Below are 20,698 nucleotides of genomic sequence, written 5' to 3' on the forward strand. Positions count from 1 at the left end.
ACATTGAGGGACTGCTGAAGAGATTTCATATGCAGGAGAAGGGCATGAGCACGTATTTGTAGTGTGGAGAATTGAAGTCAGCACAACCATAGATAGGAAGACCGGACTGCTGAGCCAGCGTGGGGAATGGAGAGGAGCAGACTATATATTAGGCGGTAGAAGCGACAGAACATGGTGAGAGATTAGGTATTGGTGCTAGAAGCCAGTTGCAATGATTGGAATTGGTGAGGAAGTAGAAAAGATGTGCATATTTTCCAGATGTTTCTGTGAAAAGAAGGAATGTCCAGTTTCTGTGCACCGTGCGGGCTCTGGCAAGTCCCCCATGGATATGATGGAGACAATGTGTTTTCTCTGAGAGTCTAGAAATTAAATATGCAAGCATGAATCATAGTGAGGTGGAGAAGGAAGCCAGAGCCGGTGGCACAGTTGGAATGAGCTGTGAGTGCTTTCTAGGAAATTAATCCTGGATTTTAGAACCGAGAAGATTAGGAAACAAGTCAGTAAGTGAAGTGCAAGGTGGAGCCTGTGAACGTTAGTACCAAGGGCCAGTTCTTCTTGGCTGCTAGTTCCGTGGCTTGTGGTTAGGCAATGTCCTGGCCTGACGGCTGGAGGGCAGTTTGTACCATAATAGAGGACTAGCTAAAGGAGGAGGATTCAGAGAGGGCTTTAGACTTGAAATTGTGTCCAGGCCAAAAGAGAAGGTTTTTACTGGGAGCAACTGGTGATAGTTCATCAGTACTTCATCAAACTGAACATCTAATGGTCCAGGGGAGCAGGAAAGATGAGAAGCACAGGCTGGGAGGGAGAGAAGGAGCCGCCCTTGAAATTCTGCCTTTGAGAAAAAGTAGAAGAAAAGAAGTTTTGAAATTGGTAGGCAGGGTGGAACTTTGGGAGGGTCCACATATGTAGATCTTCCTGTTAACCAGGAGGCAAAGGCATTTCTTAGAATGACTAGGATTTTGCTGGGAAGGACCGTATGGAGAAGCTTGGGCTCTGAGGACAGAAGCCCTAGGCTTAAATCCTGGCTCTGCCACATGCTGGCAGAATGGCCTTGGACATGTTTAAGCTTTGTCATTCCCAGTTGCTCCCTATATAAAATGTGACCATTATAGTTCCTTTCTCCAAGAGGTATATGGAATGTTACAGAAATTAATTCATATAAAGTGTTTAGCTGTTGTTTAGTCGCTCAGTCATGTCCAACTCCTTGCAACCCCATGGACTGCAGCATGCCAGGCTTCCCTGTCCATTACTAACTCCCAGAGCTTGCTCAAACTCATGTCTATCAAGTCAGTGATGCCAACCAACCATCTCATCCTCTGTCGTCCCCTTCTCCTCCTGCCTTCAACCTTTTTCAACATCAGGGTCTTTTCTAAGGAGTCAGTGCTTCGCATCAGGTAGCCAGAGTATTGTAGTTTCAGCTTCAGCATCAGTCCTTCCAATGAATATTCAGGACTGATTTCCTTTAGGATTGACTGGTTTGATCTCCTTGCAGTCCAAGGGACTCTCAAGAGTCTTCTCCAACACTGTAGTTCAAAAGCATCAATTCTTCAGCACTCAGCTTTCTTTATGGTCCAGCTCTCACATCCATACATGACCACTGGAGAATCCGTAGCTTTGATTTTGTGGGCCTTTTTCAGCAAAGTGCTATCTCTGCTTTTCAATACACTATCTAGGTTTGTCATAGCTTTCCTTCCAAGGAGCAGGCATCTTTAAATTTCATGGCTGTAGTCACCATCCACAGTTATTTTGGAGCCCAAGAAAATAAAAGTCTGTCACTATTTCCACTTTTTCCCCTTCTATTTGCCATAAAGTGGTGGGACTGGATGCCATGATCTTAGTTTTCTGAATGTTGAGTTTTAAGCTTTCACTGTTATCAAGAAGGTCTTTTAGTTCCTCTTTACTTTATGCTATCATCTGCGTATCTGAGGTTGTTGATGTTTCTCCCAGCAATCTTGATTCCTACTTGTGGTTCATCCAGCCTGGCATTTCACATGATGTTCTGGCACATAGGAAGCAAAATATATACAAGCATTTTATAGATATGTAAATGTTTTATGCATGTATATATATATATAAATAACTATTATTATTCTCCTCATTATCAATGTAGTTTGAGAAGGAACCAATAATTTATTAATCTATGGGTCCCGTGGGATTGGATAAGACAAAGACAAGTAAAGATTATGAATGAGCACTGAGGATCAACCTGAGACTGGAAACTTTTTGTAGTAGTGTCAGACCCTGGGAATAGCCAGCAACCTGGGGATAGACTGGGAAAGAAAAATGATTGGATGAGTTCAGAATTGAGGTTAATTAGCAGACCAGGTATGAAAGGAAAAGAGTACTAGTGAGGGGAAGGTGCTATGATATTGTTTTGAGAGCATAATGATAGTCATTGACCAGAGAATGGGATAAAGCTACGAAAAAAATGTCTTTAGTGCTGACAGCTGTTTGGAAGGGACTTGGATTTCATTTTATTACATCTCCTTGTCAGTTTTCTGTTTCTCTTCTCTCTTCCCTCTCCTCCTGAGCAACCCTCTGGGTTCTTATTTTTCCTTCTCTGCATGTTTTCCTTTCAAGCCTTGTGTCTCTTATGCCTCCTAGCAAAACAATGCAAAGAAAAAGCATAATGTGAAAGCAGAAAGGTACTGTTTCTGTGTTCACTTCCTCAGGTACTCCTGTGTAGCACAGGGACGTTTGCTCTGACAGATCCTGAAAAAAGGCATCTGGCATGTTTTTTACCCTCCAGGGTCTCTGGGAGGAATTCATATGGAGTCATTATACATGTATTATACGGGAAAATGATGGTTGTTGTACAGTCAAGTTTCAAAAAATATGGCACAGACATTAAATGTGGGTGGTCAAAAATGGTGCTCAGGAAGGAGAGAGACAGGAGCTGAGCAAATAACAATAGCTCCTTAGAAATGAGAGTTCAGAGGGACTTGCATAGGAAGTGAGAATGGGTGTGTGGGGTACAGTGTGCAGGCCTAGGAGAGCTGAGGAAGCACAGGGCAGGTGTGGGAGACAGGACGACACCTGCCTGCCTGCCAGCGGAACGGAGGCAGCAGAGATGGTGATGAAATGAGAGGTGAGGCTGGGCACCTAACTGCCACAGTGCATAGCTCAGCATGTGATCAATAAATACATGTTTAGCTGTGTGGAGAATAAATGAGGAAGAGGCTCCCATCGGCTTTGTTTTGTACATCAGATTCTTGTCGATGTGATAATTATGCCCTGACCATGTAATAAATGAATTAAAAAAAAAAACAAACAAACACCCATGTTCATTTAGAAACTAAAAGGGGCAAATGTGTTATGCTAGACCTGTTGAAGACTAGGAGTTTGGTGATTTTATGGTGAAGAATGTAAATGCCACAGGAAAGCAGAAAGTTGGGCTTTGGCAGAGAGGGCAGTGTGATGGGAAACACGTTCAAGCCTGTTACTGAATTCTCTGTGTAAATCGCTTTTCTTCCCTCAGCTGCTTCTTCTGGTGCCTTATCTCTTTCAAGGTAGCTGTTGTCTCTATCTGTAGCCTAGAGCAGCATGCATTTTGAGAACCATGTTAAGCTCTCCTAAGGCTCTAAATGTCATGAAGTGTAAGTATTAAAGATCTTAGAACACATATTCCTTCACGAAGGGAGGGGTCAGGGACCAGCACTGCCAGTGTAGCTAAGCCATTATTTGAATAGTTGGTGTCTTATTAGTATTCATGAAGAGCATGTAGATAACATCTTGACAGAGTTAAAGTTTCAACTTGAAGAGCTACTGCTTTTCAATAAGGAGTGCATTGAAAGACACTCTTTGCATGAATAGAGTGACTGAATTGCTTCTACAATGAGAGTATTACTTTATTGAATGAGTTAGTTTTCATTTAATCTGTCTACAGTTTAGAATTGCCATTAGAATTACAATAAATAATGATTAGCACTTGTAGAACTTTAATCTTCAAAGAGTTTTAAAGTTAGTCTAATGTAACTGTCACTTGTAGTTATCAGAGATGTAAGCTTGCTCTTCTGCTCTGAACCTTGAAAGTATGTACCTTCCACCCCCTAGAGTGCCCTTTAGGTAGTTCCATGGCTCGTAAGCTATTTGTCCTGTAGAAAATGCCGAGTGAGTCAAAGATGGAAGGCTTTATGTTGGAGCTTTGTCCTAGGTAAGTGTTTGGGCTCTTGAGTTAGGCTTCCTGGTTCTCGGGCCAGCTCATCTGCTGCCAACTGTGTGACCCTAGACAAATGGCCTAACCCTCAGCTTTTTCAACTGGGTTGCATAGTGGTTAGTACTTGCCTGAACGGTTCTTACAAAGATTAAATGGGATAATGAATATCAAGTATGAAGCAAATAGTATTAATAAATATTAGTTGTATATTAGTATTATTTTAAAAATTATCCTTAGGAACACTTCATTTTGGGAAATTGTTTTATGTGGTTGTCAGGTGAGGAAATTACAAGCCATTAATACCCTTTTCAGAAACTGCTATATGCCAGCCTCAGTTTGAGGCCCAGGGACAAAAAAGGAAGAAACCAAGACACCTTCCCATTAGAAATTCACAACCAACTGGGGGGAGGGTGGAGATAGATAAAGCTAACTGAAATACCATGAAAAGTGCTTGACCAAAAAAGTCAAGTACGATCACAGCTCAAGAGCAAAGAGCAATGAATTTTGACTTAAGGTTTTCACAGAAAGCTTTAGAAGGGAAGTGAATGTGACCTGGGCTTTGGTAGAAGCACAAGTCAGAAAATGGAAGAATTTTAGGAAGTGAGCACGGCTTCCAAGTTGGGGTGTCTGCCAGTGTCTGTGTCAGGTGGATCCCTGAAAGAATGGAGGCAAGGAGCATTTTGAAAGCAGCAACACTCTCGGAAGAGTTGTTTAAGCAGGTCACCCTAACTCATGGGGAAGCGCTAGAACTACTGCTTTATCACTGTTTCTTGGGGCTGATTTTCTTCTCTGTAGGCCTGAGACTGCTCTGAAGTTTGCAGGCTCAGCTAGACCCAGGAGAGTGTTTACTTATGAATAGAATGTGTGGCTGTCCAACAATGAGATTTCATAGGTCTCCCTCACCTTCCCTTATCTCATTTGGTCTGAATTTCCATTAATATGATTTGAATGGAGTTTTATTGGACATTCAGGAAACAGTTTAAACTCTAAAATACCCCTGTGACACAGTTACATTTACACAGTGTTTTGAAAGCCAAAATTTACTGATTGCTCAAGTAGAGAGACAAAAGGATAGAAAGACTATAGAGGATCTTACAGAATTTATGACTGTGCCAAGGATCCGTTTCTGACTGTATATCACTCATACAAAAGAACAGAAACTTTCCATCTTTCTTTTTCAGTTTCTGAGGCTGGAGATGAAAGAACATGGACCACTGTTGAATGGGAGTCCTCTGTGTTCTCTCTCCAACAGCATCTTAGGCTGCGTTACAGCGAGCCCTTGCTGTCTGTTGAACCCATACTCCCTCTAAAGAGCCCGTGGGTGTCAGGAGTGTTTACCACCGTGGAGTGGGAACTGTCTTGGTGCCAGGCTGTGTGCTGGGTGTTACATGAAAAGTGTTCTCACAGTAGAGCTGTTGACATAGTTTTAATGTGAGGAGAGACCACCGAGATAAACAGCTTTACACTGAGCAGTTAGTGGTATAGGCAGGATTCTGAATGAGGCCTTTAGGCGTCAGCGTCCATGGTTTTCTTTTGTTAAATGTGGTGTTCACTCTGTACTGTTTCTTTTATGATATTTCTTCCTTAAATTTCTCATGAAGTTTGATCTCAGTAAAGGTCTTCTATGAATGGGCTTGCTGCATTTGAAAAACATAGTTAAATGAAGTTTTTCCTGATGTATCACCAAGCTGATTTACATTTGGTTTAGTCTTATTAGTATCTAGGGCAACTCTTCCTGGCAAAGAAAAGGGTACACGGGTTGGTTTATTTTTATAAGATAAATAAATATCATTCAGTACAATCCACTTTTGAATGCTGGGGTTATGTAACTATACAGTCACCTACCTGTATCCATGGCTCTCTGATCAGTAGATTCAATCAGCAATTGATCATGTTGTAATATAGTCTGTTTTTACTGAAAAAGTTTCATGTATAAGTGGACACTCGCAGTTCAAACCTGAGTTGTTCAAAACCCAACTGCATTTTGGATAGGGACCTTCAGCCTCCATTATTTGATCTCAGCAACCTAATTTTATGATATTGATTCTTTCAAGTACAGAGTCCACTGATAGTAAAAAAAAATAACCTGACTTCAGTTATTCTAGAATTGCCATGTAGAAAGGAAGAAGGACCCCTTTTGAATAAAGTCCCCCAGTTGCTTCATTCATTACCTGTAGATTGCTAGCTTAATTTGCTCTTTTATCAGAACAAGAAACCAAACTTTATAATGTGTGGGGTTTTTAGTGGCAAAATAGTTACGAAGGTAGGTCTCTGTTACTGTCAAAAACTAACAATTTTCCCTCGTGCTGTCTGTTAAGATAAGTAATATGCTTAAGTCTCAAAATTATGCCTTCTTTGCCCTTATTTTTTCTCAGATGTTTTTCTTCACCTCTTCTTTCATTCTTCTCTTTCTCATTACTTCTGAATGATAATCAGGAGCACCCCCACCCCTACCCGCCGTGGACTCTTTTGCCTTCTTTCAACAGTTTGAAAATAGATCCATGGTGATTTAAAAAGTAATCAGATAACTATAAGTTATTAAAGTGTCCAGTTTATAGTTGGGGTATTTCATGGTCATTAGATCAGACATACTTTTCTTGACTATTTTGTCCCAAGTTTGCTGTCTTCAGTTCACTTATTTTATTCATGCTAAAAATACTTATTTTCCTCCTCTTTTGTTCTAGACTCTGTGCTAGTTGTCACTCTTTTTTCCCCCACAGCCCAGGTAGTCAGTCGATGGTTCTCCTAACAGAACATTGCCACCTAGGCCTGCATTTACTGTTATATGTAGTTATCAGACCTCCTTTTTTTTTTCACTCAAGAAAGAATATTTGAATTCACAGGAATGAAAGAGAAGGTGCTAATTTTGAAGCCATTCTAGTGTATAAATAGTGAATTATCACCATAATTTAGCATGGAGTTTCATATAGTTGCTTACAGCAGCCCTCACAACTAACTGATCTTGATGTTCTGATAAGCCAGATGCTCCTGGGTGTATAAAGTTAACTAGTCTTGGATCATCAAGGAGAAGGCTTAGTGATGAAGGTAGGATGTACCCACATAATTGTAATTCAAGAGAAAATGTGGTTGGTGTCATTAGCAATATAGGATCTTTCTATTGTTTTCATGGGGGTGGAGAGATTAATTTGGGGAGTATCAGAGAGGAGATACGGTATCATAGTGGCCTGGCAGCCTTGTGGAAAGAAGCGGAGCAGTGGTGGGAGGAGGTTAATGTGGTTATTTTGAACCCCGAAGCCATGTATACCATCCATTCATTTGATTCTTGACATTTTGTATTCTGTTTGAAATTGAAATTACACATAAATATATACAAAGGCACATACTCTAAAACACATTCATGCATAATTAAATAGCATAATCAAAATCATTGAATCTAAATGATATATTTTTCTCTAGGCACTGGCAATCACTTTGACCTCTCCAGTTGATACCAGCTTGCCTGACTTAAAATTTCCTGCTGATTTCTTTTACTTATTTAAAGAATGTGTTATATCATAAAATATCGGGTATTAAAACCCAGTATGGGTTTAATTACTACTCAAGCATCTCATCCTAAAGTGATTAGTAAGCCACAAAAATAACTGTTTCCTCTTCTCTCCGTACAGCACTGATATTTTTGGAAATTGGGTTGCCTGTGCCAAGTTTTTTTTGTAGATTGACTGGGAATTGTTAACTGGTCTATCAATTCAAAGAAATTGTTGTTCCTTTATTAAAAACATAGCAGATAACTAATTCCATTTAGAGTTCTCAATCACCTCTACTCTTGAGGCAGCCACATGAATCATGTAATTGCTTCAGATGCTCAGCAGAAGTTTCTTGCTAAGGAAACCACAGGAACGTGTTCTTCTCCCCTCCTCACCCCTCACCCCCCTTTTTTTTTTACTAGACACAGCTTTTAATAATAAGATTTTGTCTGAATGAAGATTAAAAAATTATTAAAATGAAGATTTTATTGATACGTAATCTTAATGCCTATCAATCATGAAATAATTGAGAAAATTTCAATACATTCTTATTTTGAAATAGTATATGGTTATTAAAAATGAGGATGATCAAACTTAAAGCAAGAAATTTTCAGCTTAGACGTTTTAAGTGGCTGTGTTTACTATTATATTTGTATTTAGAGGAAGGTACAGAATGATAATTATCCATTAAGATATTAGAATTGGTCAAAGGATGGGAAAACAAAGGGGAAGATTATTAACAGAAGACAGACCAGAAGTGGACTTATGTACGTGGAATGGGGGAAAGCAGGAGGATTTAATAAAATGGTTTGAAATAGTTGGTTAGGTATTTGGGGGAGAAAAAATAAGCTCAATCCACACCTCACTCCTTTGTCAGAATGGATTCCAGATTGATTAGTTATTTACATTTTTTAAAATAATGAAGTCTTGTAAGTTCTAGAAGGAAACATTAGTGAATGTTTTTGGATTTTGAAGTGAAGACCTAAATATGACCCTCAAACCCAAAAACAATTAAGGAAGGAAGATAAAAAATTGCCTATATCATATTGTTTTGAAGACTTGAGAACTAGATGAATCTTGAAACTGTATGTTCATGGATCCTAATGTTAGCAACTTAGCATTAAAAGTTTATTGATAACACTCTGCAAGCATTTGGATCAATGCAAATTTAAACTGACCAGAAAGGCCACCACTGTGTGATTTTTGGCAACTACATTTATGTTTCTAGTCATCAGCATGAACCATTTAAACTGATGGTATTTAACTGTATTATGTGAATTTTCACATCAGTATGTATAAAGAGTAATTTATTTATCAATATTACTTCAAATGAATGAATGAGAAATATTAAATAATTATGGGAAAGCATGTAAGAAACTGTGTGTAGTTTAACTTTGGGCTGGAGAAGGTACTTTTTTTTTTTTTTGCTATTTTCACCTTTACAATATGAATATGTAGTTGTTTCCCTGAGAAAAAAATTTTTTTAAGTCATTGAAAAATATTTTAGAATTTAGGTTTCTGAAAGATTTTGTCAGATTCATAGTTATTTCAGACAATCATCTATTAGGGGAAAGAAGTCTAGAGAGTGAAACTTACTGCAGGTTTGCAGTGCTTATGTAATAGGGAGAGGCACGGAGATTGGTGACTTCTATCACAGGTGAGTGCTCATCCCACTGAGTGACTTTGTATATGGACGGGATCCTTGGAGGCTGCATGCAGTTAGTTTTTGAAAAGTGTATGTCATCTTATGAAATAGTTTTATTTTAAATCTAAAACATTTGATTCTCACAAAGCATTCGTTTTACTTAATACTTCTAAGATTTATCATAGTATAGAATGTGAAATTCATATAAATTATTATGAAAAAATAGGAGCTATCAGAGAATGTAGAGAGACCTACATCTGGGAGGATCTATCTCTACTCTCCTGGGAGGAATCTTTCACTTTACTCTAGTGGAAGACTCTGAGAAACACTATCCTGGGTAAATATGAACAGGTGACAATAACTTATCATCATCTTAACACTTATTTGGGTTTTGAGTTCTGAAATTATAAAGTGAAAGGAAGAAGATTTCAGAAAAGGAAAAGGCAAATTTTATTAGCAATTTAGCCCACTAAAATGAATGTTTGATTATGTTAACTTAGAGTTCTTACTGAATCCAGTAAATGCCTGAGCTGGTAGATATTTTAATCATTAAAACTATAATCCAGTTACAGTTAAGGAAGCTAAATAAACTAGTTTTAATCAAATTTACTTTGATTTCTCTTTCTCTTTTTCTTTTGACTACCACAGGTCACAGTAATGAAAGGCAGTAATAGAAATAAAGATCATTCAGCAGAAGGAGAAGGGACTGGAAAACGACCAAAGCGCAAGTGTCTTCAGTGGCATCCATTGCTAGCAAAGAAACTCCTTGACTTTTCAGAAGAGGAAGAAGAGGAAGACGAAGAGGATATTGATAAGGTAATTTCTCTGTTTATTGTAGTAGTTTTAAGTTTGAACATTCATTTAGAAACTGCAGTGAACACGTGTGGTACAGTGAATGTGTTTCTAGGAGTCTGTATAACTTGAATTCTATTTAACTACTTTATCTACAGTTTCATCCCAAATGTTGATGACTCTTAAAGTATCTATACTTCCTAATAATTTAGACTGAAGCGGATCCTTCTTAATTAGTATTTCTCTCAATTAGCTAATGATTTGCAGGCAATAGTCAAATGAAGTGAGTTCGTAAAATTTGATACGTTCACCTTGCACCTACCTGTTGCTCCTCTCTTTCCTCTTTCCTCCTGCCCTGCCCAGCTGTGCCACTACAGGCAGGTTCAGAGCTGTTCAGGCCCTCATCCTTGAGGCCCTCAGAGCATCTGGGTGCTGCCACCCCTCTCAGTCCCCCTCCTCTGGTCTCACACTGGAGCAACCAGCTCTTGCTTAGAAAGTTACACAATAATGCAGGTGACTAGAAAGCCACACATTCCTTCAGATCTTGGCATGACTGCTTCCTCATCTTTTACCTCCCCAGGGATGTCCCTCACACCCAAGTCTTCCCCGTCTGAGGAATTTGTCCCCTTGAACTTCTTTCTGTTTGCTATGTGTACTTGTTTATATGTCTGTCTTCCCAGACTAGAGTATAACCTCGGTAGAGCAGGGGTCTTCCCCTTCCTGTTGTCTTCTCCTTCCTTAAAGCCCAGAATGGTGATTGGTGCAGAGTAGATTTTGAACAGCTCATTGGGCTTCCCTGGTGGCTCAGATGTTTAAGAATCTGCCTGCATGAAGGATACCTGGGTTTGATCCCTGGGTTGGGAAGATCCCCTGGAGGAAGGCATGGCAACCTACTCCAGTTTTCTTGCCTGGAGAATCCCCATGGATAGAGGAGCCTGGTGGGCTACAGTCCATGGGGTCGCAAAGAGTTGGACATGATTGAACGACCTTCACTTTCACCTTTCATGGTCAGTGGAAGAATAAATGAGTACCTATTTTGTGTCACTACAAATATTATAGACATTCTTCAGTATCCACTCAGTCTTTTGTCCTAGGCTTGGGTCAACTCCCTTTTTTGCTCTGTTTATCAGGAATTACAAACATTCTTCCTGTTGTGCAGACATCTTCTCTGGATACTGTTTATGGTCTCCTCACTGCTGCACTTTTCTTCTCTTTCACAGAGAAAATAGAGGCCACCAAAAATGCCTCCTTCAGCTTTCTCCACTCAGCTTACTCTTATCTCGGTCCTTATCCATCTTTTCCTTTCCTTTTTCAGAGAAATGGTGTCACTCTTCCTATTTGAGGAAATTCCCAAGTTTATGCTCATGCCTAATTTGATCTTTCTCATGCATTTGCACCTATTGATGACGTGGTTCTTGAAGCTGTCTCCTATGTCCATGACAGCACTCACTGTTATTTCTGTTCCTACCTTCCCAACTATACATTTCTGGTTTCTTCCATTTGTTGTCCATCCATTATTTTACCCTCAAATATTGATGTTCTCTGAGTCTCTTATCTTAATTTCTGTCTGCATCCTGGACCTTTCCCCTAAATTCTGCACTTGTATTTCTGACTGTTTACTTGACATATCCACTTTAAATATCGAGTCAGAATCTCAGATTGAACGTGTTCAAAATGAAGCTTTCACTGTTCTTCTCCAAACCCCATCCTCCGGCATCTTTCTTTCCTTTCTCAGTAAATGGCAGTTCCAGCTGTGTCAGATTGGTCAGACCTGACACCTTGTTTGTTTTCTTTTGCTCAAGTCTCTGGTCTGTGCATCAGCAGCTTTTCAACTGTACTTTCAAAAGGCATTCACTAGTTGACCCTTCTTGAGCAGTGTCACTGCTGCCACCCTGATCCAAGCTACCACCAGCGCTGCTGCAGATGACTATGTTCTGCCTCTCTCTCCCTTGCTTTTGCCCTTCTAAAGTCTGTTCTCAATAAAGCAGCCAGAGAGATCCTTCCAGAGTGACAGGTTGATTGTGCTACTTTTCAGCTTCATGAGGATGGGGATTCTGTATGGTCACTGCTCTGTCGGCATCACCTGGAACGGTGGCTGCTCCGTATCACATGCCGAGTAAACAGTTATTTAGTAAAAGAATGAAGTCGTTGAGTCCTCTTCTCTTTTTAGTCTACAATCAAGAGATCTCACCCACACTGTTGGTCTTACTTCTTTTTGTTGGTACATTAGTTCATTATCCCAACTCAGCCTTCTCTGCCAAGAGCCTCTTCACATTCTGTCTACCCAGTACTAACCTTTCTGCCCCTCACTGGATATAACTTCCCTTTATTTGAGAAAAAGTGTTCTCAGTTGTGTATGAAGGAATCTGGCTGCCAAAGTTGGAAACGTTCTTCCTTTTTCAACCTTTACATTCAGTTAAGACACCAGTCACTCTTGTTTCTACCTCATTAGTGAGTGTTGTCTCTGTTCCCAATTCTCCATTCTCATGAATACTGCCTTGATTCAGCCCTGTCCTGGTTCTTGCGTGGACTGCTGGCATAAACTTTTAATTCATTCCTCTAGTCTTGTTTGCTGCTAGTTTTGCTACTGTAATTCATGCTCTCCACTAATGACGGGAGTTATCCTGAAGTACAGATCCGACAGTGTCTTTGCCCTGCTAAAACCACTCATGGCTCTGCATTGCTCCTAGCAGTGGTCTCCAGATTCTGGTCTGGTGCTAGTGTTGTCTTGTTGCAGAGTGTTACTTGCTTGGCCTCTGGTGAAAGAAAAAAAAAGGTCCAGATAATTTTTCATTTCAATTTAATTTATATACCATGCACTTGTTTGTTTACTTACTTTTCAGTTAGTTAATTTAATGAAATAATTGTATTAGAAGTTTAAAAAAAATGTTTTTAGTGTTCATACTTGACAGAACAAAAAGTTCCAGTCTGTGTTGGTCCCCTTCAAGGGGTTTTTTTGAGTCATACAATCTGAAACCACTCATTTACAGGATTAAATGCCCTTATTTTTCTTTTGCATTTTAAAAAAAAATGACAAAGCACATTGTTCATGAAATGGCCCATACCTTCTTCTACAACAACTCTAGTTCTCCATTCTAATCTTTTGTATACTGATTCTATTGAGCTGCATATAAGTGTCTGAATAAACCATTGAGCCTTAATCTTTGTTAGTTCCCCAGGACCTCCCATTGACTACCTTATATATTCTGATTTGTCTTTCAAAGTTTAGCCCAGATGATGCTTTTCTAGGGAGACTTTTCTGTTGTTCTACCAATCCACTAGTGTTTCATTATCACACTGGTTTCTTGTAGTCATCATCCTGCTTTTTATAATTTATTCGCTTATATGTCTTTCTCCTCTCCCAAAACAGTGAACTCCTGGGGCCAGGATCTTGTCTTATTTATCTCTTTTTCCAACTCTTGTCTTGAGTTCTATAATTTAGTCACTGGATCAAAGTTATTTTTTCCGAAGGGAAAATAAAATTACTTCCTCAACCTACGTAATACATATTTTTACGCCTCGTTTCTCTGTAACTTCTCAGTCAGTTTCAGAATGATAGATAAATAGCCCTTGAAAACGCAAGTCATTGTTAATGATTATACCCATAACAAGGAAGATAAATCTGTAGCCTTCACTCCTAGTAATAATCCCTAATGTACTTCCAGATCAGGTAGCTCTGACTTTGAGATTGTTCTGTACTATTTGTGTCTGAAGACAATTGATGGTTAATTAAATGCATACACAATGCTTAATTTAAATTTAAAAGACTTTTAAAAAACATTTAGTTGGATTAAATTAGTGATTTGTCTTAGAGTGTCTGTAACGGTTGCCCAATAAACATGATATAAAAGAAGCTGATTGCCTTATTATAGTAATGGTCTCAAAGTGTGATCCTTAGACCAGCAGCATCAGCATAACTGCACAACTTGTTAGAAATACAAATCCTCAAAGCCTACTCCAAACATACAGAATACAAAACTCTGGCAATGGACTTAACAATCTGTGTTTTAACAAGACCTCCAGGGATTCCTATGCCCACTTACATTTGAGAACTACTGCCCTATTGTATCGGACATGGCAATGGCACCCCCACTCCAGTACTCTTGCCTGAAAAATCCCATGGACAGGAACCTGGTGGGCTGCAATCCTTGGGGTTGCTAAGAGTCGGACACGACTGAACAACTTCACTTTCACTTTTCACTTTCATGCATTGGAGAAGGAAATGGCAACCCACTCCAGTGTTCTTGCCTGGAGAATCCCAGGGACAGGGAAGCCTGGTGGGCTGCCATCTGTGGGGTCGCACAGAGTCGGACACGACTGAAGTGACTTAGCAGCAGCAGCCCTATTGTATGTATAATGCAGTCTGACAACATCCTTGATCCTTCTTGATTTTAGCTATGAAACAGCATTAAAGGAATGGTTTTAGTAAGCATTCTGAACTTCTGTTCTTGGTTGCAGTGTTTCCAAGAGATACCATGGAATCATATTTTAGCCTCAGAAGATACTTAACAGTGCTATTCTAAGATTCTGTGGTCAGAGATGTGCTTTAAACCTGCAGCCATGCACAGGAAGTATTATAAGGGAGTAAAAGCAGGAAGATGAAGCCATAGGCCAGAATGCTACTAGGACAGTGGCAATGAGGATTACACAGATGGACAGGATCAGAGCCTTGCAGAAGTCGTTGAAGATCTTGCATGAAATGCTTATGGAAATGGAGGATTCAAAAGCAGTTTTGAAAGTTTAAGCCCTATCACCATAGAATTTCAGTAGACAAGAATGTGTGATTATCTATAGACTTGAAAATTTACTTTTGTAGTTCTTCCTTCAAATAATGTCAAATGTCTGTTTTGATTTTTATGGTAGGAGGCTTCACTTTGATGTACACAGAAACATTAAATAGTCTGTATTAGATTTTTATTCATTTTCACATTATTAGTTGTACAAAAGCACTTTCTAAAAAAGGAGAAAGACAGAACCAATATTCATGTATCTTTATGAGGATATTGTTAACTTTGAGACCCATATACTATGGAATGGGTTTAATCCTTTATCCAGCAGTTAGTTAGGTACTAATATTGTACAAGACATTAAACTAAGCACTGTGTATGAGGGAAATAAGAGAGGTTTTGTTCTCAAAGAGCTCACTGTTAGTGAGAGGAAAAAAAATGCAAGCAATTATAACAACAATGTAATATATGCTGTAATAGAGACATGCACAGGTTGCTACAGAAACTCAGCAAAAGAAAACATTTTAAGTTGGTTACCAGCCACAAATAGTGGTTGATAATTTTTAAAAACCCTTCCTCCCCCCATTTGTAAATTGTTTAAACAGAGCTAAGGAAAAATACAATTTAAAAACCAACACTAATTGTTAAAAACAGAGTTATCCAGGATGTGTTAAACATTTTGGCTCTTGTTTTGTTGCTAATAGGTTCAACTTCTTGGGGCCGATGGCCTAGAGCAAGATGTTGGTGAAACTGAAGATGATGAATCACCAGAACAGCGAGCCCGGAGACCAATGAATGCATTTCTTTTATTTTGCAAACGTCATCGCTCTCTTGTACGTCAGGAACACCCCAGGCTTGATAACCGAGGTGCTACCAAGATACTAGCTGATTGGTGGGCTGTTCTCGATCCAAAGGAAAAGCAGAAGTACACAGACATGGCCAAGGAGGTGAGTTACAGTGAGGAGGCTTTGTGGTAACTGTGAACAACCAATTCTGCAACCCCCAGTTAGTAGAGTCCATGCTAAAGGTCTAGCAGCAGCACAAAGGTGAATCCCGAATCAAGTGTTAAACGAAGACATTGAAGCTTTGTTCCTATTCCTGAGTTCCAAGTCCACCTTGCAAATACTGGTGAGGTGCCAAAAGAAACCTATTGCCAAGAAGTTTTTTCTCACTTTATGTATTGCACTGATGACATGAGGGATGGATTTTTATGAATGGTGATTTATTTATTATGAATGATTTTTGTTTTTAGTTTTTCTAGGAGCCCAGCTTCTGCTGTCAGAGAATGCCCATGGTGAAGATGACAGTCTTGATCTAGTTCTAAAGCTAAACAGCTTTGTAACCATATCTGAGTTAATTTCTGGGTCTCAGTTTTTTTTGGTTTTTTTTTTGTTTTCCCTTTTTAAAAATGATGTTATGAGAAAGAGAAAGTTGGAACAAAATTTTCATCCCTTCCAGCACTAATTTTTTAAAAAATTTTGTAATATATCAAAAGATATGCTTTGATTTGTTTCTGTAGGTAGTAAGTACAGCATGAGTATTCAAAGCCAGTAGAGGAACGAATGGCAGTGGAACAGGATGTACTGTGATGTGTGCGGGCATGTAAACACTGTGAGCACAGTTGGTGAGAAGTATTTCTATACAGGAATGCTTTCCAGAGGAGTGGAATGTATGTTCCAAAATATGACTTAATTTATTCAAAAATTGTATACTGATCTGTTTCTAAAGTAATCTTAAATTAGTGTGAGTTCATTGTACGTTTAAAATGTATTGTGTAATGGAATTAGCAAGTAAGGGGAAAGCAAAGCAATATCAATGTGGTTAAACTTGAAAGGAATAATTCTAACTATATTTCTTTAGAGTTACAGCTTGCAAATAATATTGATTCATGAAAAACCCCAGCCACCCAAACATTTGGTTAAGTTCTATGAAAAGATGGACCAGCAGGTGACAAATACAGAGTTTCAAGTGAGATATTTTATTAGACATCTCAGTATGTAGAAAAATAATTCTTTCAATTGCTGTGGTTTTATTGAGTTGCTTAACAGGCTAACATGGAACATACAAATTTCTTACCCAGTCTTCAGGGAAATTTGAATCCAGAATAAATGATTAGCATAGTTACTGTGTAATTAATGATCACATAAGGCTTCAGGAATTAACTGTATTGTTAAAGACAGAATTTTAACTATGTAGAGCATCTTGCAAATTTAAAATCAATTCCAGTAATCTACATGATTTTAAATGCTACTGGAGATTTTCATTCTCATAACAGTAATTAACAGTAAAAGATTCCCATTAAGTAGCTCTAGATCCTTTCATAGTCATGCTTCTAAGATAAAACAATTAATCTGAAACCTCATAGGGAGTTGCATAAGCTTCCTATAATTAAACTCTTGAGTTTATTTTTGGATTACTGTTTTTGGGTAACATGCAGCCTGTCCCATAATTGTTTACTTTCTCAAATACTGCTAATTGATAAACCCAACAGGTGGCCACTTTTAAGAGGAAAGAAGTCTTATTTTCATATAGGAATTCCTTTACTAGTTACTTAATTAGCTTCACAATATTTGCCATTGTGGTAAGTAATGAAATCTAAATCTCATAAGGTGTGCCCCCCCCCCCCCCAACCAAGCTACTCCAATGGCGACAGTAACTGGCTCTTCCACACAAGAACTTGTCTTGTTTATAGTTGCTCTTATGAAATGTCTCACTTCCAGTGCCATGCGTGGAAGGTTCAGCTACTTTCAAAATCCTTATACAATTGGTTTCTAGTCGTAAGTGATACTTGTTTCTACCTACTTACCAAATGGTTTTGAAATTACAAAAGAGTGCAGGTAATTGTGCTGGTGTTTTTTTGTGTGAATATTACAGCCTTAGTTGAAATGTCACTTTTTCCCTTACTTATTACTTGCTGTCTGATTATTTTCTGTTAGTGCATCTGGTGAGGGGAAGTACCTGTTTGGGCATTTTTCGGTTTTTTAAATTGTTTCCCAGGGCTGATTTATATTGTTGAAAAAAAAAAAAAGTTGAATGAGGGTTTCCTGTTTTCCGAGGGTTTTAAACTGTCCTAAGGATATAACCTGGATTCCTTTCTTAAATTCAGCAGCATGCCTTATGGTGCAGTGTTGTGGGCATTCATAGCCTCTAGCTTCTGCAGCTGCCTGTTAGTAGTCTCACACCATATTATTGTTCCTTTTAACATCTTTATGTATACATTGTACAAATGTACAAATATATGTCTGCATTTTTGACTAGGACATTTCTGGAAACTTCTACTTGTCACTTAAACTAATAATCATAATTAATTAATGGACAGTCAATATAGAGGATCACACATGTTATTCAGATAGAGTCAGTGCCAAAGAGAGGGGAGAATCTGGGAAGTTAAGACAATTTTGAATGACCTTTTTCATACCCACTTTGGTTTTTGTAGCCTAGGCATGGGACAGAATACATGCATTTATTGACTAGTTAGTTCATTCCAGAGTGGATGTCTTGCATATGCATAAATATTTAAAGTCAGTTATGATTGTTCCTTGGGGCTTCCCTGGTGGCTCAGAGGTAAAGAATCCACCTGCCAATCCTTTGGTCGGGATCCTTTGGTCGGGATCCCTGGGTTCAATCCCTGGGTTGGGAAGATCACCCGGAGAAGGAAATGGCAACCCACTCCACTATTCTTGCCTGGGAAATCCCACGGACAGAGGAGCCTGACAGGCTACAGTCCATGGGGTTGCAAAGAGTTAGACGCAACTAAACGATAGCGATGAGTGTTCCTGTTCTTCAGAGCAGGGACTGAAGGCTCTTTGGAGTTAGTATCTTGACCAGTCATACAGTTGTGGACCCTGGAATAGTCTTTCCTATGTGCTTCTAGCATCCTTGTAGTATATGTTGCTCACTTTAGATGACTGAGAGACAAGAGATTTGAGTAAGAAGTGGAAAATGGTAACTATAAAATATCATGGTCTCATGGGAATAGTCTGCTTGTGCTGGGGTTGGGGTATTTCAGAAAAGGCTTTATGAAGTTGTTAGTAGAATTTGGTACGTCCCTTGGCACAGGATTCAGAAGAAAGGCAAGGATACGAGCAGACAGGGAAAAATAAGAACAACTTCAGGAATGAGAAAGTTTTACTTGAAGCCTGAGCTGTTTGTAGGTGAGTAATAGGAAATGATGATATAAAGGCGAACATCTTGAGATATTGGCCTGAAAAGTTGGAAGCTCAGTTGTACGTTAATAAAAGAGCAATGGAATCAAATGCAGTAAAATACAGTGCACTGGGACGACCCAGAGGGATGGTATGGGGAGGGAGGAGGGAGGAGGGTTCAGGATGGGGAACACATGTATACCTGTGGCGGATTCATTTTGATATTTGGCAAAACTAATACAATTATGTAAAGTTTAAAAATAAAATTTAAAAAAAATAAAAAAGTAAACTGTAATAGCCTCTTGTAAATGTTGGGGTCTATTGTGGTCTGGAATCTAGGAAAGATTATCACTGTAAATCTCCATGGGGTTTCATGACCAGTTCTCCCTCGATATTTCTAGAGAAAATGAATGTATTCATGCCCTTTCTTTGGTTTTATCAGAAATGGATTCTTCTCCATAGAAAATTTGATGTCATTTTCTTGTGTATTATCACTCTGTACAACTTCTGTTAGCAGTCATGTGTCACGCTCAACAGAATCTGTCTTTGTACTAGCTTGATGTGGCATCTTGCATACTACTGAGCTAGAGCAGCACCTCATTGATCCCCACATTCTTGAGAAACAAGTGTTACATTTGTTATTTCCGTACAAGAATTATTTTATAATCTGTAATTTGGTGAGAGTTTTGTGAACAATTAAGTTATAGTCACATTTTCATCTGTTTATTAAATGATTCTTAACCCTTCTGTTCTTTGGAACTTCCGCTTTGGTTTTCCAAGAATCTTTCTTTTGAGTGAAGCCATAGCTGTCAATTGACATTTCTTTCCTCTATCAGACACTTTCTGCTACCTCTAATGAAATAACTTATTCTGTGTGGGTTTTTCTGAGTATGACTTAACTGGAGCCCCAGCACTTTAAGGAGAGGTGGGTAGTAAAACTAAAGATTTGGGCTTCATGGTTCTCAAATTTCTTGTTTCTGAGGCCTTTCCCATTCCTGTGTTCTGGATGTCGGGACTTTCTTATTATAAAAAAAAATACTTGTGTTTATTTTTTTGAAATAATACCAATTTTTGAATATTGCTTTATTCTCTCCAGGGTTCTGACTCATTTAATCCTAAAAATAATCCTATGAAGTAGATACCATTTTCTGAAAGCTAAAGATGAGGACACTGCAGCCCAGAGGAGTTAAGTGACTTATCCAAGGCAGCAAATTACTAGCAGTAGAGTTTGGGTAGCCTTCTCCCTTTTCAGACCTTCTGAGTTTCCACATTTGTAATTGGCAGTGAAGATACCTGTCCTCACAGGGTTGAGGTTAAGATGCAAGTAAGGCACATTGTGCACAGGCATGAAGTTTAAAATGCCATGAAATATTAGCTGTTCCTGATAAGCTTATGTTTGTGTTTCATACTTCTTTACCTAATAATTTTTGTACTGTTTTTATTAGAACCTATTAACACACTGAAGTGCTACTAAAATACACAATTAATCTTTGAAACATAAGAATCAACAAAACTACAAGTATCATTTGCCCATCTTGACAGATACTGTCCAATGTGATTAATGATTCCTAACAAAATAGATGTTCCACTAAGTGAGCTAACTACTTGATTTCAGAAATATCAGTCCATTTACTAATTGTTAGTTTTTTTTCTAATTTGCTGATTGTTTTTCTGTGATTCTCTTGCTTTTTCTGTGATCCAGTGGATGTTGGCAGTTTGATCTCTGGTTCCTCTGCCTTTTCTAAATC

At 38.7% G+C, this 20,698-nt stretch overlaps 1 protein-coding gene across 21 annotated transcripts in view; it reads left to right on the forward strand.

Moving 5' to 3' along the window:
* The window catches only part of BBX (BBX high mobility group box domain containing), a 295,350-nt gene that overhangs the window by 187,592 nt on the left and 87,060 nt on the right, over nucleotides 1-20,698 (forward strand). For all 21 annotated transcript variants that reach the window (XM_025283397.2, XM_025283378.2, XM_025283443.2 and 18 more), the window contains 2 exons: nucleotides 9,935-10,102; nucleotides 15,510-15,752. In XM_025283397.2, coding sequence (XP_025139182.1) covers nucleotides 9,944-10,102; nucleotides 15,510-15,752 — 402 coding nt within the window. In that variant the 5' untranslated portion in view covers nucleotides 9,935-9,943. The remainder of the gene's footprint in view (nucleotides 1-9,934; nucleotides 10,103-15,509; nucleotides 15,753-20,698) is intronic.

Source organism: Bubalus bubalis, chromosome 1 (assembly GCF_019923935.1).
Source record: "Bubalus bubalis isolate 160015118507 breed Murrah chromosome 1, NDDB_SH_1, whole genome shotgun sequence".
Lineage (NCBI taxonomy): Eukaryota > Metazoa > Chordata > Mammalia > Artiodactyla > Bovidae > Bubalus > Bubalus bubalis.